General features: G+C 40.3%; 1 protein-coding gene across 4 annotated transcripts; it reads left to right on the top strand.

Moving 5' to 3' along the window:
- The first annotated feature begins 2,534 nt into the window (after positions 1-2,534).
- TFG (trafficking from ER to golgi regulator) lies at positions 2,535-25,783 on the top strand. Of its 4 annotated transcripts, none has more exons than XM_079302617.1 (9): positions 2,535-2,661; positions 4,977-5,081; positions 6,733-6,941; positions 13,502-13,585; positions 14,483-14,629; positions 16,093-16,260; positions 18,472-18,612; positions 22,495-22,584; positions 25,004-25,783. In XM_079302617.1, exons 3-9 carry the CDS (start codon positions 6,758-6,760, stop codon positions 25,360-25,362), a joined length of 1,173 nt encoding a protein of 390 aa, XP_079158743.1. In that variant the 5' UTR covers positions 2,535-2,661; positions 4,977-5,081; positions 6,733-6,757; the 3' UTR covers positions 25,363-25,783. The 4 variants fall into 4 exon arrangements, with proteins under 4 accessions (XP_079158743.1, XP_079158742.1, XP_079158745.1 ...); XM_079302616.1 differs by having other exon boundaries at positions 25,001-25,783; XM_079302619.1 differs by lacking the exon at positions 16,093-16,260 and having other exon boundaries at positions 25,001-25,783.
- The last annotated feature ends 428 nt before the right edge of the window (positions 25,784-26,211 follow it).

The raw sequence follows: 26,211 nt of genomic DNA, 5'->3' as shown, positions 1-26,211 counted from the left end.
AAAAAAGTTTCCAAAGTGTTTCATGTTTTCCAGATACCACTGTATCTGCATTCAAAAACATTCAAAATGCCAGCCTCAGAAACATTCACAGGAAACTTTCAGATCAACCCAGACTTTTACAGACAACATTTCTTTGTCTGCCTTCCCTAACTGGAACTAGAAACCTGCAAACATGTAAAATACAATCCTATGCTGTTCATGGTTGATTTCATACAGTTCTCATACAGTTCTCACAAGCACCCCAATGTCAGACACACTTCTTCAGCTGCAGGGAGCTGGAAATAGATCATAAGCTGAAACCATGTGGAGCCAGGAGCAGGACCATGTGCTGGCAGCACAATGTGACTGCAAACAGCCAGGCTGCACCAGAGCCTCTTGGTGCTACCTCTATTCCAAGGTCTTTGCAAGGACCTGGGCTAATGGCAGTTCTGTACTCCAGTGCAGACACACAGAAGTTGCTCTCTTGATGCCTTTTGTATATTCCAGGCCCATTGGACATGGCCAATGCACTGCAGCTCTCCTCTCCCTTTCATAAGTAAAAATTCTATTTCATTAGAAACCAAATGTATATCAACAAGCAGCAGTTGTAAATACACTGTACATTACACATGAGACTTTCTGAGTGTCTTCATAGAAGTGTTTCATCAGTCCTAAGAAGTCCACTATGTCTTAGAAATCCATGTTCTCTTATAAGACAGAAAATAAGTGCACTGTAACATTGATAAACCTCTAAAAAGAGCAGTAACATCAGAAGCAAGGCTGAAGTTCATCACTACTGCTCCAGGAAAAGCAGATAAGGTCATTAAAAGTTATTTAGGACAGGTAGCTAATACTTTTTTTTTTTAATAGGAAGTTCATGTCCTGTGGGTATTCATTTTTTATTTGTAAATAATTTGCATAAGGATTGCTTTCGTCAATTCTTCCAATTTCCTTCAGAAATTTTCCTTTAGAAATCTGTGTGGCTTAGAAAAGATGATGCTTGTGTTGTAAAACACAGGCATTGTGAGGATGACTTGTTAAATGTGACAATATTTTCTAATAAGTGATTTTTTTTCCTACAAACAAAAGTATTCTCTAAAGAACATCCCATTTAATTTCAAACACCTTTTCAAAAAAAGAAATAAAAATACTGTTTCATATTATCCCGAAAACAAGCAAAAAACCCAAGAAGAATTTGAAGTATGGAATTAGAAGTGCTGGCTTCTTTTACTAATTAAGCATCCTGTCTCTAAATATTTCAGATGTGAATAAAATGCTGTTATTGCAAACACTGAACATGTCTTGCTTAATATAAAACATTTTCAGCATAAAGCCCTCCCCCAATTATACATTTTATGTCTTCCTTTTCTTTTAATTAGGGAATCCTAATATCAGAAATGGAACAAACTAAAATTATCTTTTTCAGGCTATATGCTAAATTGTTAGAGGAACAGTAGTTCAGCTCTTATCTACACGTGGAATATATTTATCTTCATAGTGTAGTGAACTTTGGTATTGTTTGTGATATGTGGGCTTTAGGGATCACAAAGTTTCTTGTTAATACTTTGGAAACACTGCTTTGATAAAGAAATGGATTGGAGAAAGACTGAATCATCAGTACAAAGTGATGCAATACAAGCGGCAGAAAGTATAATGGACATAAACGTCCAGTTTTCCAGATATTTCCTATATTTTTTAAAGCAAAGGTTTTTTTCATTGAAAATATCCAAATATTTCCAAAATACTTTGTAACATTTAGCAGAGAAGCCTCTTGAACCATGCTTCTCCTCCTCCTTGAAATGTTTAAAATTAAAGTTTGTATCGTGCTCATCGTTTCTCACTTCCATTCTAAATTCTCACCTACATTTTCATCTGCTCACTGCTAGCTGGACCCTCCTCTAGGCAGGGACAGAGCTCTCAGCAAGAACAAATACTACAAAAATTAAGCAACTCTTATATTTTTCTTGTCTCGGCAGAAAACACTATTTGGAAGCTTTCAGAGGCATCTTTAACGCCAGGAAACAACTAAGCGCAGTTGTGCTTTCGGGATCTCTGCACAGGCACCTCCGCAGAGCGCGGCCCCAGCGCTGGACCAAACGGGCCGCAGAAATCCCAGCGATGCCAGAGCAGCACCGCTCCAGCTCCAGTGGCTCTGGGACAGGCACCCTAGGAATCCATTCCCGCACTCTCCATTGACACAACTCAGGACGTTAGCTGCAGGTTCATGTTTGTTCTCTCTTAGAGGGACAAGCTCTGATTGCAAGGCGGGAGCGCGAGAGTGTGTGTGAGGGTGTGTGCGGCTACCATAGTAATGAATGCCTGGATGTGACCATTCAAGGAATGGCTCCTGGGTGGGGTGTCTAACAACAAACTACGGGGGAATTTTACGCCCCCTTTTTTCTCTGAGCACGGCCAGCCTAGGAAGGCCAAGGCTCGCATTTCGAAAGAAACGCCGTGTCAGAGCGCGGCCCGGCTGAGGCAGGGCTGAGGGAGCACGGCGCTCAATGAGACGCCGCCATGTCGGCCGGGAGGGGGCGGGGCCCGGCGCGGCGCAGCGCGCACGCGCGCGGCTCGCGCAGGCCCGGCCTGGCTCCGGCCCCTTCTCTCTGCCCTGCCACGTACGGGCGGCGGCGGCCGGGGCTGGACGGGGGGGTGCACCGAAGGGACGGCGGAAAGGCCGGAGTAAGAGAGCGGGGGCTGCGTCCGGGGACAGCCGCGTGGGGAAGCGGCGGGAAGGAGGGAGAGAGGGGGGGCTTTGGTTTTGGGGTGAGCCGACCTCCCCCCTCTCCCCCTCCATCGTTCCCCGGTGCCAGGGGCGACGCGGCCCCTGGCGGAGGTGCCGGGAGACCCCTCGCGTGCCCCCGGCCGCGGCTGAGGGCGGCGGGAAGCGCCCGCGGCCTCCTGGGCCCGGGCAGCGGCAGATCCCGGATCCCTCCCTCCGCACGGCCGGGCGCTGCCTGGGTCACCCTCCGCTCTGCTTTGGGAGCCGCGGGTGCCGGCTCCTCATTGCCAGGCTGAGACTTCTGTTCCTCTTTGGGCCTGGCCTGCCCGCACGGGAACTGGGGAGAACCGAAAAGAGCTCTTCTCCTTTCTGCTCCCCCGCCTGTCTTGGGAAAACTCATGGCTTTCTCTCGGTGGTAGTGTTTGGGAGGCAGACCTGCTTGCTCGTGTTTTTCTCGGCTTCGCCCTGATCCTTAACCCTGTTTTGACAGGAAAAAAATTGAAGCAGGAGTGTCTGTCCTTCCCTTGCCTGGGCTTCTCTGCTGCTGAGCAAAAAGGGTAGTGAAATACAACGTGATGATGAGATGCAGGTTTTAGAGGGGATCCTGAAGTGACTGGCCTAGATTGGGCAATCCCTGTCCACATGCACCACCCAGATTAGTGCATGATGTGAATGGAAAGTGAGCCGGGAGGGGAGGAAATGTCTGCACCTGCAAAATGCAAGTGGTGCACCAGGAAGGTTGGAAAGATGTCAGTGTGATTCTTATGGAAAGCAATCTTTAGTCTGAAACATGAAGATGTAAATGTTTTTTGATTGGTTGGTTCCTCCCTGCCCCAGGAAAGTAGACATACACTGATTTTGTTAAAAAGCTCATTAGTGTGCATTTTGGATGTGTTCTCTGAAAAACTCTCTCAATTGAGTCATCCATTCAGCTGTGTCACAGTGAGGGGAAGAAGCTTTAATGCTGTGTAATTCAGTACTTTGAATAGTTTTCTGTAACAGTTGCAAGCAGCTGCAGTGTTTAGAATTCATGTCTTTAAATCTGGACACCTTCAAGCAGAATGGAGAACAGCTGGACCCAAAAAAAAGTGCATTAAATACTCTCCTGCTACCTTGTCATAGTCATTGATGGACAGCAGGTTTCTGTGAGTAATGCTAGTAAATAAGGAATTACAGTAGCTCCTTTCCTTGCACAAAGATACAAATGATATGTTCAATCTGTTGAAAGGCCACAGGAATTCAGCTGTGTCCACCAATTGTGTATGTTTAGGACTTAAAGATGAGATTCAGTTCTTAGTGTTAGCAGTTTCTGACTAGCATATGTTGTAATGCTGAAGAAGCAAAACCAGTGCCCAGCTCTAATGCTTAAACAACACGAGGGGGCAGCTAAATGAACTCTTTGGTTCAACCATGCTTAGATGCGTTATCTGTATCCCATTTGTCCAGTGCAGTAAACTTACCTGGAGCTGTAGCAGGTCTTGGGCAAAAGGGTGCTGTATTCATGCCTTAGTTCAGAAAACGTGAGTGAGGCATCAGAAAGTGAGGCATCTCTTCCTGTTCCCCTGCTTAGTGTGTCACAACAGTCTGTCACTATCGGGAGCAGGCACAACCCTTTTTAAGGAGGAGCCTTTCCTACCCAGGATGAGGGGAGCAGCTGCCAGCCTTTGAGAACCACAGAGTGGCTTTGTGTCTTCTCTGGGGTTTGCCTGTTTTCTGACTTCATCCTGTATGTTCCAATTTACTTCCAGTTGAGTTGAAAGAGGAGAGCTGGGAAGCATGGCTTTTTGTGGATAAAGGGGAACCTACTTCTTTTCTCTGGTTAACAGTGAATAATCTAAAAATCAGACTATGAATTTTTGAAATTGGTTGTGCATGTGAGAGAGAGGAGTTGCCGGGAGGGTACACCCATGGGGTCAGAGGGAGGAACCAAGTGTGTTCCCTATTGGACTGTTCTGTTGGAGACTGTCCTGGAAAGGAATACATTACTGTTAGGAATTCCTACATGCCATTAGAAAATAATAAAAAATAAAAAATTCTATTGCGAAATTAAAAGTTTTGCTCAAGATCTGTTTTAGATAAATGCAAGTTCTATGAATTGCATTTGATGATTACAGTATTCAGAAGTGTAAATCTGATTGCTACATTGTGGATAAAGCAAGGCTTTTTTAATTGGGTATATTCACTAAGATGCTCTAACGTGAAAGATTGATGTGAATTGTGTCATTGTGTCATTCTGGGGAAACCTGACTGAAAATATGTTTATTTTCTGATGCAGCTTGCTGTTCTCTGGCACTGATAGTGCATGGCGGCTTATCCTAACTCTGTCCTGAAGTGAGGTGGGAAAACTGTCCAATAATCCAGTATCACTAAGACAGACAAGGTAATGATAAATGTATATTTTTGGAAAGGATATGAAAAGAAATATATGGGTCGATACTATTTTATTTTTTAATGCTTAAATAAAAATAAAATCCCAACAACCAACTTGTGCAAAACTCTATGCTTTTAAATCTAATTTAAAGTTAATTAGGCTGAGTTGATGTACCTGCAGTCAAGACTCCTATGTTGCAAAACCTGAATAATGCCTTACTGAGCATTAACAATACAATAAACTTCACAGTTTCATCACAGTGCCTCAGCAGCAATGTGGCTGTGTTAATTGCAGGTCCCTTTTCCCTGCAATTAAGTTGTATCCACCTACCTCCACTTACATGTGATGAGGAGAATGAGTTTTCTTCAATAATTGCTTGTATCTTTTTGGATTAAACAAAGGGCTTTGCCTGAAATCTTTGCTTTATATTAAGTTAATTACCACCCCCCCCCAAATATTTAATTTCAACCTAAAGATAGCATTATACTCCTTTTTAATGCAAAATATTGTCACTGAAACAGTAGAGTTAAATATATACAAGTGCATCAAGGAATGTATTAAAGGCTTTAGCTGAGTGTCCTGTTTCTGGTAGGAATTTTCAGTGCAGTACTTTAAAAATAGACTGACTATAGCAAAATTAATTTTCCTCATAAAGCAATGTGTTGTAACCTCCTTAAAGGTAAAGGAAAAATAGCTGCATATCTCTGAGACTTCTTCTTGCACAAGAGAATGAACAACATACTTGTCTGCACATGGCTTCAGAAATCTTGATTTGGTTATGGCCTGCCTACTTTTTAAGATCTCAAGTAATTGTACTTCAAATGTTAAGATAACTGCTTCTTTAGTTGCTCCTCATTCCAGATCTGTTGTTTTGGCCCTGTCCAATGAAATAGGAGCACTGAAAATAGGAGGGGACATTCGACTATCTACCTGGATCTCTTTTAGTGTTGTTTTTTTTTTTTCCCTCTCATTACTGTTTTGAGTAACTTTGCTGTAGTTTCAGATTTTTAAATTCAAGCCTTTGTGTTTTTAAATGAGAAATGCTTAATACAAAGTGGTAGTTTTTAGATTTTCATACATAAAATGTTAAAGATATAACATAAGTATATGTGTACTGCTAGGACACAAGATGGCTTTGTTGCACTTCCTATTCAGTTGGAACAGTTGTTCACCTCTTAAAACACTGAGAGTAACAGACTGTTCTGACCATGTGTTGAGACCAATCAGTAGCTATTTGTGTGGTCTGTTGAGCTGCTTTTACAGGTCTAAAGTCTTGGTTAAAATATCCCAATCAAAATTTTTAAAAATTAACAAATTGTGTATCTTTCTTTCTGGAGAGAAACCTTCAGTGAATTCTGATCATCCAGGTGATAAAACTGATGTTTAGCTCTGCACTTATTTATTCAGGAAATAATACATGGTTCAGCTTGATCCCCTTAGTAAAGCCACCATACAGCCTGAAATCTTTAAGATAAGATATTTGTTCTGGCAATCTTTTCTTAAATGAAAAAAAAAAAGTGATTTGCTATTTTTCATAATAGGGGGCATGTAAATGCAATTGAATAATGTGATAATGCAAAACTTCAGACTGCCATCAGATAGATTAAAATAACGAACAGTTCAGTTTTCTGAAATGTCCTCAATGTTTTGCTGCTAACAGGTCTGCAGGTGATAAGGAATCCACCATGAATGGACAACTGGACTTAAGTGGGAAGCTGATCATCAAAGCTCAGCTTGGGGAAGATATTAGGAGAATCCCTATTCATAATGAAGATATCACCTATGATGAATTGGTGCTAATGATGCAAAGAGTTTTTAGAGGAAAACTTCTGAGCAATGATGAAGTCACAATAAAATATAAAGATGAAGGTAAGGTTTAATTACTACTGTTGAGGTTTATTTGACCAGTGTTGCTCTGGTACAGTTTATCTATGGGTAGAAACTTTGAAATTCATCTTTCAGAATTGTCAAATGTCACAGGCAAATGCAAGTGGTTTCTTGTGAAATCTTTTTAATCACACAATAGAAGCTGTATGTCTTGTTATACTCTCTTAACAGCACTTCTTCCATTTTTTTCTGAAATATTTCCTCAGGTGTTTTTTTCTCTCTGAAAGTTCACTTTTTGCTGTTGCAGGAAGTTGATTGCAGGTTTTTCTTCTGTTCACTCATTTAACCATATTTGAGAGTTTTCAGTGGATTTGAAGGTGAAAAGAGAACAAACATGTATAGCCTAACATAAGTTCTTATAAAAGAAAACTTGATTTATGTGGTAGTAATTCTTGATTGTTTTTCTCCATCAGTAAAGATTAGAAAACTAATTTTAACTTGAAATATGCGTTAAAAGTTATCTTTTCTCTCTGGGACCATTTGAATCTGTTGCACGTTCACTGTTCCAAAGAAAATATTGATTATTAGTGTTAAAACAAACAACCTTAAGGACTTCCACAGAATGAAGAGAGCTGTATTTGAGATACATAGAGGCAGAAAGTTGTGATTGGAGGGCTTTTCTCCTTTGAATGTCAATGGGGCATGTTCCTTAATTTGGGACAGAGGGATGGTGTTTGTAAAATTCAACTTGGAATGAAGTGATAAAATCCAAAGTCTCTTAAAGACTGGTGATTATGTTGTTGCACAGTAAAAATTACTGAAGCATTCAGGTTCATTTTTCTTAAGAGCCTTAGGAAACTTTAGTGCTGCCTGTGCTGCCTAAAATGTCAACTTTTATTCATATATCTAAGCAATAAAATTTCACTTTGAATAACCCTGAGACAATTTTTTGAGGTTCATAAAGCTTTTGAGATGCTGCTTATCAAAATTGTAAGTAGTTTAGATCTTGGGTTTTGACCAATATTTTGGGTCGTGATCTTTATTGAAAGGGAGATCAGTGGATCTGTGGTGGTTTTATTTTCCCTCTTATCATATTTTTTTCTTTCTTTCTGAAATGAGAAAGGTGAAAGAAGATTGGATGCTTTTTCATTAACTTAAAAATTTGATTTACTTTGGTTTTATTGCATTCTTTAATTCACTGTGCTTTAAATATGGTCTTCTGGGATTTTTAGTGTATACTGCTCTGTTTTATTCAAAGTAAGATAATGGTGTATGATGGAGGCAGTAATTTCAGTTTCATTATTTGGTTGTCTTTCTGAGTCTAGAGACTTTCTGCTTTTACTTCTAGTTTTCTTTGTCTCAGAATTGTATTTGGTTTGCATAGCCAGGTTTTGGTAGTGGGGCAGCTACAGGGGAGGCCAAAGCCAGGCAGCTCCAAGGCAGACATGCCACTGGCCAAGGCTAAATCAGGCATAAATGGTGGTAATGCCTCTGCAGTAACATATTAAAAAAGGTAAAAAGTTATGGCACAGATGCAGTTTTGGCCAGAGAAGAGAGGAGCAAGAATATGTGAGAGGAACAGCTCTGCAGACACCAAGGTCAGTGGGGAAGGAGGGGCAGGAGGTGCTACAGGCAGCAGAGCAGAGATTCCCCTGCAGCCTGTGTTGCTGACCATGGTGAGGCAGAATGTGCCCCCACAGGGCACAGGAAGATCCATGGAAATGCAGGGTTCCACCTGCATGGAAGTGCAGCCTGTGGAGGAGCCTTACACCAGAGCAGGTGGATGCCTGAGAGGAGGCTGTGACCCTGTGTGAGGCCTGTGCTGAAGCAGGTTCCTGGCAGGACCCATGGAGAGATGAGCCCATACTCAAATAGGTTTCCTGGTAGAACTTGTGACCCTGTGGGGGACCCATGCTGGAGCAAGCTGTTCTTGAAGGACTGCACACAATGGAAGAGTGACCCAAGTTGGGCAGTTCATGAAGAACTGTTGCTAGTGGGATGCACCCACATTGGAGAAGTTTATGGAGAATATGGAGAATTCTCCCTTGGGAGTGACCCCAGGTTGGAGCAGGGGAAGGGCTCTTCTGCCTGAGCAGTGGCAGAAGCCATAACCTTCATTCCCTGTGCCCCTGCACCACTGGGGGAGGAAGAGATAGAGCTGAAAATGAAGGAGGGGTTGAAAGGTGAATTTTCCTGCTCTGATTTTGATTGATAAAAAATCCAGTTAGTTTCCCCAAGTTGAGTCTGTTTTGCCCATTACAGTAATTGATTTGTCATCTCTCCCTGTTCTTATCTCATATTTTGACCTTTCACTGCATGTTCTCTGACCTGGCCACTTGTGGAGGAGAGTGATGGAGTGGCTTTGGTGGGTGCCTGGCATCCAGCCAGGGTTATCCCTCCACTATGTATGTACTACTATTTCACTATGATTTCAGTGTCTGTTATACTAGCTGATCATCACTACTACAAACCAATAAATGTTCTTAATATCAGAGGTAGTTGCAAGTGACCAAGGAAAAGGTTAACAAGGCTTCAGTTTGCTTGTCATATGAGAGCTATTATATCCTTAAAGTCATTTCAGCTAGGCTAAGATTATTCTTTAAAATCAGTTTCAGTCATTACCTGCATTGGAATAGATACATTTTAGCTATTTCTGTTTTGTTATTTATCCCCCCAGACCTGCAGGAATGCTTGTCTGGATCTGTTACGATGAGGTATCTTAAACTGGTGTAACATTGTCCACTACTTCCACATCCTCTGTCTGTGTCTTCTCCAAATTCACATGCACGGTTTTTGAGTGTTCAAAGAATGCTTCATCTACCCCTCCATATTCCTACATTATGTTTAGGTTATGTGTTTCTTTTATTAATTACCAGAGAAAAGAAGCCTCAGGTTGAATGCTGCTCTGTGAAGTCAAGTTTTATATTCAAGCTTTCAAATTCCTGAGCTAAGGAAATTACTCTGCTAGATGTGAAACAATTTTCATGTCCTATTAAAATTCTTGAACATACAAAACCCAATGTCAGCTAAAAAAACCCCAACCCCAAACAAACTAATGAGGACTGCCAGTAGTGAATTTGTATGAATCAAAGAGTAAAATTGCATCTTAAACACACCATGTTGCACATGCTAGAAGGCCCTATAAAGCCAGTAACAGAAACTTTGCTTTATTTTAAATTTATGCTTGAATTTAAAACAGAGGGTGTAATGTGAGATTGGCCTTTTTGTTCTTCATTGCCTTGTAACAGATGATTTTTTTACTCATACTGCGTGTATTCAAACTGCTGTGCTAGTCAGTAATCTCTCAGAGTTTGATGAATTTACCAGAGTGAAGGAAACCTACATTTTGATGTAGTGTGGTTTTTTTGTTTGTGTAGGGTTTTGTATTTAGTTTTTGTTTTTTTCAAAAATGGACTAAATCGGGGTGGATAAGTCTAGTGGATAATGAAGCTTAGTAGTGGAGGAAACAGGTGGCAGGGTGAAGGAATGAGGCTGATTTCTAATGTCATGAAGGTTGAAATACATCATGATGATGCAGCATTAATACTAAAATACTTTGCAGTCCAGTGGTTAGTTAGGGGAAAGAAAAAAATTGTAATTAACATAGCAGAGACCATGACACATGGGAAATTGTAGAGAGGGAAAGCTGTGTCCATTGTAAGAATGAGAAAGGTAAGATCTTAAAATGAAAAAATTAGTAAGGAAAATAAAGGAAAGTGGTTTATTTTCCCATAGAAAATACCATTGTAATTCTGTCTGTATCATGGTAACAGGAGTTAAGCTTCATTGGCATTCCTTAAGATGAAATGATTTTTTGCTAAATCTATTATACTTAGCCAGACATTTCTATGACTTAACATATACCTCATGAATCCTAGCATATACTCTACTTAATAATAACTTGATAGGTGTCAATAGGAATCATAGAACTGACTTTATGCATCTACCAAGATTCTGTACTTGGTGCTTCTCACTTTTTTTTTTTTTTTTCCTGCTAACAATTTAAAATAGAAAATTTGTTCAATATTCCTAATACCTTCAACCTAAAGGTTAAAATAGATGAGGGAAAATTAAGATGGAATGATCCCAGTTCTTTTGGGTGACATTAATCCTTGTAAGCCGTGTGCATTTTCATTTCACTGTGCAGGATAGACTGTTTAGAACATGCATCTTTGTTCAGGCAGTGAATCTGGGTGGTGACTGGTATGACAGAAGAGTATCAAAGGATAGTTTGCCAGTGTTGTAGATTGCTAAGAGAAATAATTGTCATTTGTTGTGATAATGAGGAATAGAAGGGCTTTTTGTTAAAACACTGATGGATTTCGGTATCAGCACTTAGAAAAGGTTACTGAAAAGCTGGAGGAAGTGATGAGTTGGAAGGAGTACACACGCACCTTTTACTGCCAAAGAAAAAGAAATCTGTTTAACTTTATCAAAGTCTGATTGTCCAAGTCCTGCTATGCATCATAATGGCAAACAGGGACATTGATCCTCCTTTTCCTGACACTGCTGATGTGGCACCAGTGAGGCTGCACATCTGTGCTCACTTTTAATGTGTGCACTCCAGTGCAAGAAGACTTGGACAAGCTGCAGAGGGGTCCAGCAGGGTATGGTGAGGACAGGGAGGGGCTTTGTACAGGTGGCCTTCAGGGAGCATTGGAGGGAGCTGAGCTTGTTCACCGTGCTGCAGAGGGGCTGAGGGCAGAGCCAGTGGAAAGAGAGTTGCAAAGACAATTGAATGTGAACAATTTGCAGTAGCACCAGATGGCAGCAGCCAGAAATTGCAGTTAGACAGGCTGAGCATGAGTTCTGGCCAGGAGGGCAGTGTGTCACTGGAGCAGGCTGCCTGGTGGAGTTTGGAGCCCTTGTTTCTGGAGACTGTCCAGTCTCTACTCAGAGAATCCATGACTGATACTGCTATCAACAGATGTCTTTTGAGATTGTGAGAGTGGAAACAGGACATGAAAAAAATATTGGAAGGCAATGGTATTTCTTTCAGGAAAACATGAAAATTATTCTACATGTCATCACTTTATTAGTGTTTGTAACTTAATTTTGTTAGGAAGCACCTTCTTTGAAGACTGACAGGCACTGTGAGGTGTTACTAATAGTACTTACTTAAGAAAACCTTCCATTGCAGAGGTGTTACTTGTTACAAAACAAAATTAGAATGTGTCATTCTTCAAATTCTGAGCTGTTTTTGACTTGGTATCATGTATTTTATGACTGTTCATACTAAAGCATTAATTTATTTGAAAATTTTAGCCATAACTTAGATGCAGTTTGCCCTTGTCGCTAATGTGTAAGGAATTTATATACATTCAGAATTTGTAGGCAGCAGTCTGGAGAACAGATTCCTGTGTCTGTCTGCAGAGGCCCCTTGCTACAGTGTTTTGTGGAGGAACTTGGGCAGCCTGCAGTTGGCTTTGCTCCAAGCTGATTGGCATTTATCTAAACACTGTTGCTTTTCAAGGTGAAACTTCACTGGATGGTGTTTCACTCTGGTAATACCTCAGGAAGGAAGTGTTCCTGCTATCCCTTGTGCCAGTAAACGTTTGTTTTCCTCATCATGTGCTCCCACTCTTAACTTTGCTTGGATTCTTTTAAGCTATGAATGACCTGTTGAATATGCTAAACATCAGAAAATCTGTCCTGCCAAAGACAGTAGTCTTGTTTTAGTTGTGATTTTGTTGGGTAAGCAAAGATATTAACATAGCTTTCCTTGACTCAACTTAAAAATTGTGAGACACCACACTTAAGGGGAACTTGGTACTCTTTTGAGGATTAGTATGATTAAGTGATTTAGTGCTTTGTGCATTGCTCTTTGTATTTTAAGAATAAATGATCCCATCCAGTTCTAATATAGTTCCTGTGAAAGATGGCAATGTGCAAATTCATTAAGATCCTCTGACATGTGGCACGGAAGGAGTCCATGCCTAAGAGTTGTGATTTCATGTCAAATTCCTGTTTGACAGAAATATTCTTCTGACTGCTTTGGCATCTTTGTGACTTCATACTTGTGTGTTAAAGCTGAGAGAGATCTTTACTATTCACATCTACATGTGAACTTTGTTTTTCAGCAAGGGATTGGTAATAGTCTTGCAACCCATGTTCTGAATATAACCTGAGGAAATGTTCTAGACATTTGAAATTTTATTTTGGTTTTTAAAAATTGAATTAGGTTTGGCTTGTGCCATTTATCTGATTCCTGTCTCTTCATGAACAGTGTTGTTCTGGAGCCACTTGGCATAGGCATTTAGCTTTTTTCTGTTAGCATCATACTTCTTGGTGCTGGACTTTGTGGACTCAGCTCTAATATTTCATCTAATATTTCATGTGTGTGTATAAACATAAAAGAATGATGAGCTATGTGGAACATCAAAGGGTGATGTCAGAAGACTCTGTTTTGGTGCCAGTCATGCTTTTGTCTTACCTTGTGTGAATGATTTTTCTGCACACTGATTCTTGCACTAAAATAATAAACATTTTTTCTGGTGACCTCACAATCAAATAGGGAAAGTTATTTTTCAGTAATGAAGGAACACTTCTGTCCTGATGTCATAGGCTGTGATTTTAATGTAACTTTTTCTTGTTCTTTTCAGATGGAGATCTTATAACAATTTTTGATAGCTCAGATCTCTCCTTTGCAATTCAATGCAGTAGGATACTTAAACTGACATTGTTTGGTAAGTATAGAAGACTATATTTTTTCTGTTTATTTTAAATACTATTTATTAAAATTCAGGCAGTGGACTTCACTGACAGGAACAAAAATTTTAAATTTGTCACCTCAGAAGGTGGAGAAAATGCAATCAGTGGAACTGCTGAGTTAATACATGATAATCTGTTTTCTCTTAATGTTTTTCATCAGACTTCTGAACTTAGTGGAAACTGAAATTACTGCTTTTTATAAGATTGCTCAAAGTATTTGGCACGTGTGCATATACATGTGATCAGTGGTTGTTTCTTCATTAGTGCTCTTTTCCATGTTCTCTTCCATTCTTTAGCATTTGTGGGGTGTTTTTCACAGGGGCATGAGAATTTGAAGCTGACATCTTGCAGTGGTAACTGCTCCAAACTAGTGTTATTTGCTTGGAGCTGAATAGATCTGAACATTTATCCTGTAGCCTCTGTGTAAAAGTTCTCTATTTTCAAGCTACTGTAGGTAATTTGGCATGTAGTTAGTTCCAAGCCTTTAACTTGGACATAGACCTTATTCATGAATTGCAGCAGTATTGTGTGTGCTGTGTTAGTTCTAAAGGGACACCTTTCCAGAACCACTGCATCATTCAGGGTATATTCAGGGAAATTAGTAAACAATGCAGATACTTACTGTGGACTTTGCTTTGGTTCTGTAATTTTTGCTGAGCTGAGATTTTATTAAAGAAGGAGTAAACTCTAGAATGAATTCAGTCTGTGTGGACTAAACTTTGTCACTCTAAACTCCATGAAGGATAATGATGCTACAAGCAAGTAAAAGTTGGATTTTTTTTTTTTTTTTTTTTTTTTTTTTTTTTTGGTAGTCTTAGATTGGACATCTAAACTGAATGTTACTAGAGTTTTATCTAATTGCTGTTTTGCAGTGAATGGACAACCAAGACCCTTAGAATCTAACCAGGTGAAGTACCTGCGCCGAGAGCTGATAGAGCTTCGCAATAAAGTCAATCGTTTACTGGACTGTTTAGAGCCACCAGCGGAACCAGGGCTTTCCACTAATCTGCCTGAGAGTGGTAGGCAGCCTGGCAAAGACTTGTTTGCTTTGATTTGCAGAGTGGTGTGCTGGTTAACAAAGTGAAACATGGATCCTTCTTAATTGTTGCTTGATGGCCCAGAACTTAATTTTTAATGCTTTAGTTATTTCAGAGACAGAATTTTTGTTCAACGTACCTGAAGTAAAACACTGAACTAACTTAGGAATTAAACTTTGGAATCCGAGGTTTTGTTGCAATCTAGGAAAACACTGTAACTAACACTTGTGAACGCCAGCAATGTCTTGAGAGGGTTTTTAGCCAAATTATTAGTTGTTGCTGAAGAGTTTTTGCTTGCAGTTGAGTAGTTCCACTGCTTACTTTGGGCTAGCTCTGGTGCTTATCTTGTGTTGCTAATCAAGTTTGATTCACTAAAACAGTAAAAAGTGAATTCAGCAAAAATTATATCCACTTTTTTTGCCAGGTTAGGAAATTGAATCCACACATTTTGCGCTCAGACCAGCATCAGAGCTGTCTCAGGGTAAGCAGCACGAGGGTGCAGGTAGGGGTGGGAAAGGATTTTTGGGGGAGGGCAAAGTGGGAAAGAAAGTCTTATTCTCACAGTGTTGAAGTATTGATCTCCTAGCTTAGGGAAGCTGTACTACAAATACTGTATCTCTGTGTGCTTAACTACAGAGTTTAGGTAAGCTAGACACAGAAAATAATGACACAAAATCATGAACTACAGTGCTCTGAGTAAAGAGGTGAACCAAGAACATCAGCCTGACTTTTAGGAAGTGTTGCTTTTGTATTTGCACTTTGAAATTTTGCTGCTTTTGTTGCTTAAAAAAAATCCCATCCCTGTTTCTACAATATATGCAATTAGTAATTTCAGTGGAATACCATGGATTCTGGTAAAAAACTATTTGGAAGGAGGTTAGAGTAACGATCTAAGAGTGATTTAAACAAAACTTGCCAGTCTGTATCTATCTGTAGTTGTTAGCTTTTAACAGGAAATGTAGCACTGTTAGGTAAAGCATTTCTGAGAAATTCAGTTACACATATAGTTGTAAACATCTTCAACTTTACCTTTAGCTTAGGAAAAATTAGTGGAGAAAGAGTACAAAACAGAAACTGCAGCTGATGAAACACCATAATTAGTTGGAACTATCCTGTACGTTTTCCTAATTTTGAATTCTTTGTGAGCAATTCACTTGTTTGAAGCAGGAGCTTTGTGCCTTTGAATTTCAGAACACGTGATACATGATATTGATAGTCCATGGTGTTAGTGTATCTTTAAGTAACTTTGAAAAACCTAAACTTTGTGATCCATCCCAGTTTCAGGTACATCAGTGATTCTTCACTGCTATCCTAACATGCACATTTCAACATTTAAATTTACCAAGCCCCCCAGCTGTGTGATGTTGTGGTTGCTGTAGTGCAATGTGTGTGTGTGCTGGTGTTTCAGTTCTGGAGAGCTGGTAACTGGGCATTTTGCTTTGTAGATGCTGTAGATGGTAGGGATGAAAAGCCCGCTGCTGCTGACGCTAATGTTAAGCCATCCACTCAAGTTATAGCAGCGAGCATGTCTGCATTCGATCCGCTAAAGAACCAGGATGAAATCAGCAAGAATGTCATGTCAGCCTTTGGCCTGACAGATGATCAGGTGCCAGGTAAGGATGTGGCTGCTGAAAAGGAAATCTAAATCTGTTCATAATTAATGATTCCAGTTTTGATTTGTAAGAAAGCATTTGTATGTTGGATGTATGTTCACTATGTCTTTTCAGAATCCTGAACTTGCTATGTTAAGGTATTGTATCTGTGTGCTAACTTTTGTATACAAAATACTGAAATGTTGCTGTTGATTTTAGCATTGCATTTTAGCTTGGAGTAGAAAATGGCTTCAATTTTAAAAAATTTGAATTACTAAAAGCTATTTTGTGAACTAACTTAATTGGTATCTGCCAGTGATAGAAGAACTCACTGCTCTGCTTTATGGTTTGATCTTGCAGTTCATGTTCTTGGCTTGTGCTTCTGCTGGTTGGGTTATTCAGAATGTGTTGTATGATCCCACCTTTTCTCTGTTTCATTTTAGAATTAAATAGTGAAATAATTTCACTGTTAGCAGAAAGGAATAACATACTTGTCTGAATTATGTTTATTTTTGAGGAGCTGGAGGGCTGTTGGGCCTAATAATAGAATGCTAAGCATATGAAAACTGATTATACTAAACTGAATGGTATCAGCTTGAAGCTAGAAAAGCAATGTAGAATGTGGGAGTGTGATGCAGAGCTTAGAGAAGTGATTTTGCGGGGCTGGCAAGATTTAATGGTTCATTAAAACAGGAAAATGCAACTGCCTTTAGCTAACAGGATTTGCTGTGTACTCTCTACTCCAAAGCAAGTGAGTTTTATATGATGTGTGAAGATACAGGTGAGCAAACCAGTAGCAACTGGAGCTCGTTCCTCCAGTATGGCTGCCATGGCAAAAGTGTGGAGTAAGAGGCAGAGTTCTGCCCTGTGTGATTGTGACTGTGTAGGATCCAGCTGTACCCACAGACAGTGGTTGACTTCAGTATGAAGTATTGTCTGTGGACCAGGCCTATTTTGTGATTTTTTCCTCCATGGCACATTTTGGGTATTGTCACAGCATGATTCTCTCACAAACCAGATGGTACTTGAAAGCTTGCAGTGGGCTATCTGAACAAGTAAGCAATAGCAAGTGAAGCACTACTGGCAGAAAATGTGAGCTAATTTTTGAATGAGTCGTTTTGTCAGTGTCAGTTAATGTTTTGATCAGTGATTCTTCACTATTTGTGTGTCCATAATTCTTCTGACAGAGTGAACTGACTTGACCATTTTTTGAATGTACAAAGAACTCCACAGAAGACCATTTAAGCAGGGTATAAGAAATCCCATTTCTAAAGATTATGTATATAAATGCAAATCAAATAGTAGGCAGATTTAATTAACTTTCCCCTAATAAGGTTAACATAAAAACACAATTAGGGGCTTGTTGGATGCATTTTTCTATTGTGCAAATATAACTGTCTTAAAATTGCAAATGAATTGGCAGCAATTTTTATACTTGTGCTTAACTTAAATTGTGTATTTAAAAGTAGTGTCTCTTAGCATTCATACAGTTGGGAAGATCCAAGTTTAAGCTCCCTGATTTTTAACAAAATATTTTGCATTAAATTGTAGTATATTATATTTGTCCATGTGTGTTTCAGAACTTCTTACTAATGTAGAGGAAGTCTGAATTCCCAGTTTCCATGCTGTTTTTGGCTGTCAAACTGGAATATTTTCAGAATTAGCAGAGCAGACAATTGCTTTTAGACTGAAGTCTGCATATCCTGTCTGGGAGTGTGATTTTAGCACCTCTTTGGAGGTTTCCTGTTTACCTGCTATTTGACTATCAGTAAAATACTCTGTGGCCTGGTCCATGTATTTCACAATAAGATGCTAATCCATTTGGACAGTTTACCCTTTCCTCCAGATAAGAAAAAACAGGTAAGTGCATGTTGTGTCCAAACATAACAACTCTTCAGTTTGTTTGTGTGCAAGGTTGACACTTGAAGCTGTTGAAAAAATATGCTGTCATGAAGAGTTTTATCTCACAGATGAGCCAGGCTCCTCAAAAGATTGAAATCTGGGTAACCTACAGATAGGTGGAAAATCTTCCCCTTCCTGCCCCCCCAGTATTTTCAAATGAAAGTTTAGATGTGCAAATATACACTTAGTTTTAGCTTGAGTATGACACACATGTAAATCTGAAGTGGGAAAAATGTTAAAAACATTGTAAAGGCGGGATCTTGTATTAGAATTTTTGAATTTCAACTGGGTGTTCATGTCACATGCTGTATTTTGTTCTTGCTGCTCTAGGACCACCCAGTGCCCCTGCAGAGGAGCGATCAGGAACGCCGGACAGCATCGCTTCCTCCTCCTCTGCTGCCCATCCCCCTGGGGTTCAGCCACAGCAGCCACCCTACCCCAGCACACAGCCACAGACTGGGCAGGTGGAAGGTAAGCAGTGTGCTCTTCTGCAGTCCAGGATGTGAAGGATGGTGTCTGATTCTGCCTTGAATTAGCAGACCCAAAGTGGACACCAAACTGCTAATCGATATGTGCCCTTAGGCAGAGCAGCTTTTGTCCTCGCTGCCTGTGCTGGTCGATCAGAAACAGCAGGTGGAGCAGTGGCTCTGTTTGAAAGGGCGGGTGCTGTAACACGAGAGAGTTTTCATGGTACTGTTTTCTGCTTGCATCTGTGCTCGTGTCATACACTGTGTGTTGTGTCAAGCTTTCAGTCAGCTAGCAGTTTGTGGACTTGTCTAGTGTGTATTAAAACTGTTGTTTACTCATTTCTATCAAACACACTGGAGCTAGTATTTCATTGCTTCCTTTTTGCATATGGCTCTGTGTTAGTCAAGTTAAACCTTGTAACCATCTTAAATGCATGGTAGTTCCTTATAACTCCTGAGAGCTCAACTGACTGAGCTTTAAACTTTAAGGTCTTAACTCTGGTTTTCACATTTGTTTGCACTATGCCCTTAAAAATTCTATTTAACTTCTCACAATTTACCTATTGTGAGGTTTCCTTCATTTAAGCATCATTTCTTCTGTTGCTATTTTCTAAGTTCACTGACCCTTCAGACCTGCACGCTTCTGGCTTACACTGTGTGAAATAACCTGCTTTGTTACTTCTTCCTCCATATGAAGAATAATAACATAGAATTGTTTCTGTGCTGGTGTAGGCACAAATGAGAGCCCCCTGATGCTTGCTTTACTGATTTAATGCTCAGACACATGTGAGGTGGTGGTTGCAGTATCCACAGTCACTTACATTGTCTTGCCTGTAGGAAGTAAGTATTATTTTGATTGAGCAGAGCATTTGAACAGCTGGTAGCTATACATGATATTTAAAGAGGTATGAATACTGTTGGATGCAGTAGAGCTTATGAAACACTTTTTTTTTCTGCTTTCAGCCTTTTGCTTATTAGTCAAGCGTTACAACACAGCAAGAGACATCTTTGTAGTTTAAAGATAGAGCAGTTTGGTGATTATGTATAAAAGTTACTATTGCAAAAAAAGGCTCCAGGTTTTTCTGTTGGCAAATAGAAAATTTAATGTTCAGAAACCATATTCTCAGCTACTGAACTTGCATTTTATAAGTTTAGTTTTTTTTACTTTAAGTAAGGTAAGAAGTTTTAAGTTTGCTGTTAAACTGGAACTGAAACAAAGAAGTGAAACACTTAAAAGCACTAGGCAACACTAGCTTGGAATCTTGTATGACTGCTACCACCAGGGAAAGGGAAAAGTATTTGTTTCAGTAGAACTCATCTTACTTGGGGGAAGATGTTACCCAGGCTTGTGTATCAGGGTAGATGTAGTGATCTTTCTAAACATGGGTCAAGGATAGTGCAACAGTAGTAATTATGAAGGGTTTGATCTCTAGTTTTATGTAGTTTTTATCATTGCTACTGCAATCTTTTAAGTATTTATTATATTTTCATCACTCTGTGGTTCAGTCTTTAGGAAGACATCAGAAGGAACTTTCATATTTGCTCATTAGAAATTAGAAGTGCATTCCTTATGCTGTGCATTGTGTATGTGTGGTAAGCAGCAATCTCTCACCAAAGCTGGGTAATGTAAGTGTGATTATCAATTTTATTCCAAAGTGTTTGAAGACTTTTCTTTGAAACATGGAGTAGTTTTCTATTCTTCACTGAGGTTTGATAGTACTTCAGTCTAGTGGTAATTTGGGGGCTTGTGCTGTCCTCACAGAGCCAGAACTTTGGCTAGGTTTTGATTGTTAGGTTTTCAACAGGATGGACTCATATAAATGGCACTGCTGGTGTACAGCAGGTTCTGTTAGAAAATTGCTTTGAAACTAGTTTGAAATGTTCACTTCATAAAAAACCCAAAACACCCCAAGCTCTGCTTCTCCCACACACTTTCCCAGTATTTTGAAGATCCAAGTAAACTGGTGATGCTGGTCAGTCATTCTGGTATCTCAGGGTTTATTTATTAATGGCATTCTCTGACAGTAAATGCTGTGATGATAATTAGTTTGTTGTGTATATTAAGTCACCTTACTTCTGTGTGCTGATACTACTGAAGGGCTGCCTCCCTTGAGAAGTTTTCAGCATTCACTATTTGAATTAAATCAATCCAGCAAAGATGTTGTAATACAGTGCTGTGTCTCGTGACCTGTGCTTTTTTACCACTAAATTCAGTCCTGAACACACACAAGAAGCAATTATATACAGATGTGGAGGCTTTTTTAGTCTTTGCTGAAATACATGTGCATCTCAGTCCCATAAGCACTTCATGATCTTCTAGGGAAAAGAATGTTGTATGAATATGTGTAAATGGTCTATATTCTGAATCAGACCAGAAGTCTTTTTCAGTGTACAGAAACAATGGTAAATGCTGGCAGACCCTTCACTGCAATAAGCACTGCTAAGTGCAAAACCAGACACCAGTGCTGTAGCCCGTCTAGTTTTCAGAGTAAAAATCCAGGGAGAGAGAAGACTCTGAGGACCTATAGGATCCTCACCTGTATTCATGGCTGTAAATTAAGAATGTTTTCTTAAATGGCACTGGAACATCTCTCTGTTCCTCACTAATGTTTCAGCCCTGGAGAAGACAGAAAGCCTTCTCAGAAACCTTTGGTAAAACTCCATGCTGTTTTTTTGCTATTCCTTTACCTGGGATTTCCAGCAGGTGCCAGTGTGGTCTCTGTTAGCCTATACTAAGAATTATCCTGAGACAGGCAGCCTGCTAGTTATTCTCCCAAAACTTCCCCCTTCTCAGAAGGAGAACTTTCTGAGTTTCTAATTCTTAATTATTAAGCTAACAGGCTTAAATTCTCTTCAAGCCTTGTGTTTTGCACTCTCATAATCCCACAATAATTGCACACCAAATAATATTTTAAGTGACTGCATCAATAGAAAATATTATAAACAGCTTAGTGTGAATGTAAAATACTGTCCTTTCAGTTGCAAATAGTGCAGATAAAAGAAGAAATAAGGAATTAGTTTTAATCAGTGTGGGCAGGGGTCTGTCTGGGACGACTTGGAGCAGAGTCAAGTTGCTTTTGTCTTGATGCAGCTCCGAAGATAGAGTTTACAGTCTATTTATGCAGTCTGCTGGTCTTTGCAGAATGAATAATAGTACAGTAACACTTCATAATAGTAAAGTTTCCATGTCTGCTTCAGTTCAGCTAAGCTTTAGTTTTGGCAGATAATTTATTTTATTCTTTGACTGTGACTTGCTGGATTGAAAAACAGCAGAAGCATAAAGCCTCAGCAGGACTCATAGGTTGTCTAAACAAATATTCTGCCTCTCCTGGCCAAGAAATTGAAAACAGCTAATGTAGGAAAAATAAGCATTGACTTGGACTACCAAGCTTAAGAATGTATGGTTTTATTTTTGCTTCGGGTGTATACCACTGGGTCTCTTAAGAAAACTTGGCGATGCTAAGAGATGGATGACTTATCTGGAAAATGTGGTCAGCATAAATAATGTACCACTCTGCTTACAGTACTTGGTTGCAGAAATGGCCTTAAAAATCTAAACAGACAATCTGAGGACATGTTTAACTTTTGAAGTACTTTAATTTACAGTGTAAGTTCAGGAGCAGTTATGAAGATGTTTAAAGATTCCTGGTCTGTTACCCACCAGAGTAATGCTAACTAAGGTGCATAGCTTCTGACAGCCTCTGAAAATGTGCAATAGTAAGCCTCACATAACCTTTTAGATAAACTTTATTTAGTCAGAACAACTTGTTTCAGAAGCTAAAATCTGTACTTTGATGTCATTGGGTCTGTTTCTGTGATGTTGAACTGTCAGGGCTGTAATGCACCAGGGTACTGGGCTTCAATGAAATGCGTTTTTAATCCCTAGGTCAGATGTATCAGCAGTACCAGCAGCCTGGTTACCCTGCTCAGCAGCCACAGGCTCAGCCCCAGCAGCAGTACGGCGTGCAGTACCCAGGTAAGCAGCTCTGCAGCAGCAGCTCAGCTGCAGGACCTCTCCTGCAGTTCCTCACCCTGTGGGGCAGGTCAGGGTGCTGTGTTCCTTATGGGAACTGGCACAATGCGGAAATTGCCAGGAAGAGAGCACTGTAGCTGTTTAAGTTGTTAATGTGTAGTCAAAGTTCAGTCCTACTTGATTGGGACCAAAGGAAGACATCATTTCTAATCCCCAGAATGCCTTGTTAGAAAGGCAGGCAAAATGAATCACCTGAAGGGTAAGCAGCCTTCTGGATTACATTCTGCAGTCATGGGATTCTAGCAAGTAAGTGATTAAATATTCCAACTTACCTGTCTTAAATATTGAAGGTTTCTAAAGATGTCCCCTATTTCTTGCATCTAGAATGATCCCGTGTCCAGAATTTAGTGGTGTAAATGCTGTAGTTATCATTCAGTAAATTCTTGGCTATTACACATACTGTAAATCCAGAGAAATTTTCAAGTAATAGTTTTTTTGGGGTTTTTTTTTTAGTTTTTGATTTTGCTGATACCTTAAGTAAAAGTGCCAGTGGACTTTTAGCAGAAGAATGTTTGAGTGCACTAGTGGCTTATGTGCAGTGAAATATGAAATGCTAGCTTTGGTGTATACCCAAAATAAACGTGACCTCAGAACTTTCAGTTCCTTTAGAAGCAGCTGGCATCGAGAGATGCACAGTATATGCTAGGAGTGATAATCCAGATGAGGTTTAGGGATGAACCTGTAAGAGTAGATTCTGTAACAAACTGCATTTTACTGAATAATTTCAGAAAATGATACGAAGCATTTATCATTTTTTGTTTTAAAAAATCCTCTTTAAACTAAACAAAAGACTCCCATCAAGTGACTCAGAGCCAGTGTGACCTCTTCTTGGTGCACAGTGGAAGTGCATCAGTTTTTGTGTAGATGAGAAGATTTGCAGAGCTCACGAAGAAATTCCATGCTTAGCTTGGATAAGAACCCTAGAAATACTTGGACTAAAGGTCTGTGCCTCAGACCTTGTTCCTGTGCGCTGTGTGGGAGCTCGTTGGTTACAGTGTCTAAATGGTCTGCAGATTTCTCCTCCCCCATTTGTAATTAGAATACAGAGACAGATGTACTGAGGTATCATTTCAGAAGTAGGAAGCCTCTTGGAAGTAGAATGGTCTGTCTGACTCTCTAAGCTTAAAAACTGAATGGGGAAACAAAGAAATTCCAATGTGCTTTCCAGACATATCCTACCATTGTCTAATTCATTCATTATTTTACTTATGTTCCTGTGAAAGCTGTAGTGCAATGTGAATTTTGCTTTCCCATCAACATCATTGTCAAGTATGAAGGAAATGCCACCAGAAACTTATTGGGGCACCTCTTTTTGTCATAACTTAATTCACAATTAATTTTGAGAAACGGGGATTTTTTTGAGGACCTATTGACAGCAGGCTTTGGAGATGTTGAGTCATAGGATCTATTTGTTTGTGTTGCTTTAGTTCTCATGAGTATTGTCTCCTTTCAAACTCATGTCTCCCCAAGAGGAGGATCCCTTCCCACTCTTGTAGATCTACTAGGCAACAGTGGCTATTTATACATGGGTGTAAAAATGGACCCTTCAGAGGTTTGTCTCATGAGTAAATTTTGATCCCAGTTTCAAGGTGAGTTTACTGCAGTGCCTTCTTACCCTTACTCTTTCCATTTAGGGCTGTGCACTTTTAATAATTTGTGTGTCTGGTGTTTAATGCTGACAGGATTCCAGTCACTGGAGAGGTTTCATTGCAAGTAGCTGCAGGTGTGTTTCATGATGGATAAAAGTAGCTATTTCTTCATGAAAGGACTTTGTTCCATTTTAAAATTTTTGAGAAGAGAAATTCCCTTTGGAAGCTAGTTTTATACAGAAATATCAAATCATGGCCGTGTGTAAATGGAAGTTTTGTTCTAAAGTGTTCTGTTCTACACAACCTTTTCATATTTAACACTAAAGAACTGAAAACACCTATGATTTAACCAAAGGTATGACTTATATTAAATCCTGAGAATATTGTCAATACAGTTTAATTTGGAGGTTTTATTTGGGAAAAGGGTTGAATTTTTCCTCATTTGCCAATGAAGACTTTTTTCTTTTTTGTGTGATATGGAAAAGACTACTTGTCTATTTTTTTTTTTCTTTCTTTATTTCTTGTCAGTCACAGGAAAACTGTTTTATAGTAACTGTTGTCAGTGTGCTGTGCTGCCACAGTGTGCACCAAAACCCGGCCGTGCGCTTGCGTGAAAGGCAGGGAAACTCGCAGCTCACGCTTGGTTTGCCTTTTCTGTGCTTCTCGCATCGTTTTGCGTTTGTCACTGTGAACATTAGGAACAAAAGGTCTTTCTGCAGGCACCCACGCTTCCTTGGTGTCTCTCACCCCACCTTGCTCTCTCTTTCCAGCAGGCTACAGCCAGCAGCAGCCCCCGTCGCAGCAAGCCCAGCAGTTCCCGGCCTACAGCCAGGCGGCCGCCCCGGCCCCGGCCGCCGCCTTCCCGGGGCAGGCGCAGCAGCTGCCGGCGCAGCAGCCGCCGCAGTACCCGGCGGGCAGCTTCCCCCCGCAGCCCTACACCACGCAGGCCTCCCAGCCCGCCGCCTACAGCGGCTCCCAGGCGGCGCCGGGCACCTTCCAGCCGCGGCCCGGCTTCACCCCCCCGCCCGGCAGCACCATGACCCCCCCGCCCAGCGGGCCCAACCCCTACGCCCGCAGCCGGCCCCCCTTCGGGCCGCAGGGCTACACCCAGCCCGGGCCCGGCTACCGCTAGGCAGCTGCCCGAGGACAGCGACTGACGCGCGCGATTCCATCCCGACAGACTCCAGGATTTTAAACTGAGATTCCAAAACTGTAATGAGGCAAAACTATAGCTGTTAATTAAATTCTGCTGGGGGGAGGGAAATGACCAAATCTTTCCTGCTTTAAATTGTATTCGCTTCCTAGTTTAATTTGGGGCTGGGTGGTTTTTGGAAAACACTACTTAAATGTCTGTAAAGTGATTGACATTCTAGCTTGCCTTGTCTGAAGGATATGAAGATACTAGTTGGAAGTTTAGCCCACTTATCAGGCTTATTTTTACTAATACCATGATGTACTAAATTAGATTCATTCTGGAGCTCAAACTAGATATGATGTATTATAAATTGTAATGTTCACATGAAAAAACTAATAAAAACCCTGAATCTATTAAATGCCTGATCTTGATTTTAGAAGTTGGGTAATCCTAAGCAAGACCACTGTGCAAAGACCAGTGCGCATGCTGGGTGGAAAGACTTCATGGTAAAGAGAAGTGGTGCTGGGGTTTGTAGGAGGAGAGGCAGATTTCTGGGTGTGCAAATGGAGAAGTGGTGGGACTGCAGATGGCTTTCACAGAGGTTTTGCAGCAGGGGATGGTTGTGTGCTGTCTGCTGTCATTGATTGTCAAGCGACTCTTTTACCAAATACTTAGGAACCAATCCATAACATCTTAAAGCCTCTTATCAATTTTGCTTTAACAAGGCATGGGAGAGAATTAATATTATACTTGAAAATTTAAACCAAATGTGTATCTTTTAAAAAAAGACCTCTTAAAGAACCCCCTTCTTTTCACAAGTTCTTTGCCACCCAGAAGAACTTGGGC

Source organism: Erithacus rubecula, assembly GCF_903797595.1.
Source record: "Erithacus rubecula genome assembly, chromosome: 1".
Classification (NCBI taxonomy): Eukaryota; Metazoa; Chordata; class Aves; order Passeriformes; family Muscicapidae; genus Erithacus; species Erithacus rubecula.
The sequence above is the reverse complement of the archived record's forward strand: the minus strand, read 5'-3'. Positions and strand labels throughout refer to the sequence as shown.

Excerpts from the sequence above, each read along its gene's own strand:
- TFG (XM_079302616.1), top strand. The coding sequence starts at position 6,758 with ATGAATGGACAACTGGACTTAAGTGGGAAGCTGATCATCAAAGCTCAG. Across the intron at positions 13,586-14,482 it reads ACTTAAACTGACATTGTTTG|TGAATGGACAACCAAGACCC; the intron begins GTAAGTATAGAA and ends GCTGTTTTGCAG. Across the intron at positions 18,613-22,494 it reads ACAGACTGGGCAGGTGGAAG|GTCAGATGTATCAGCAGTAC; the intron begins GTAAGCAGTGTG and ends TTTAATCCCTAG.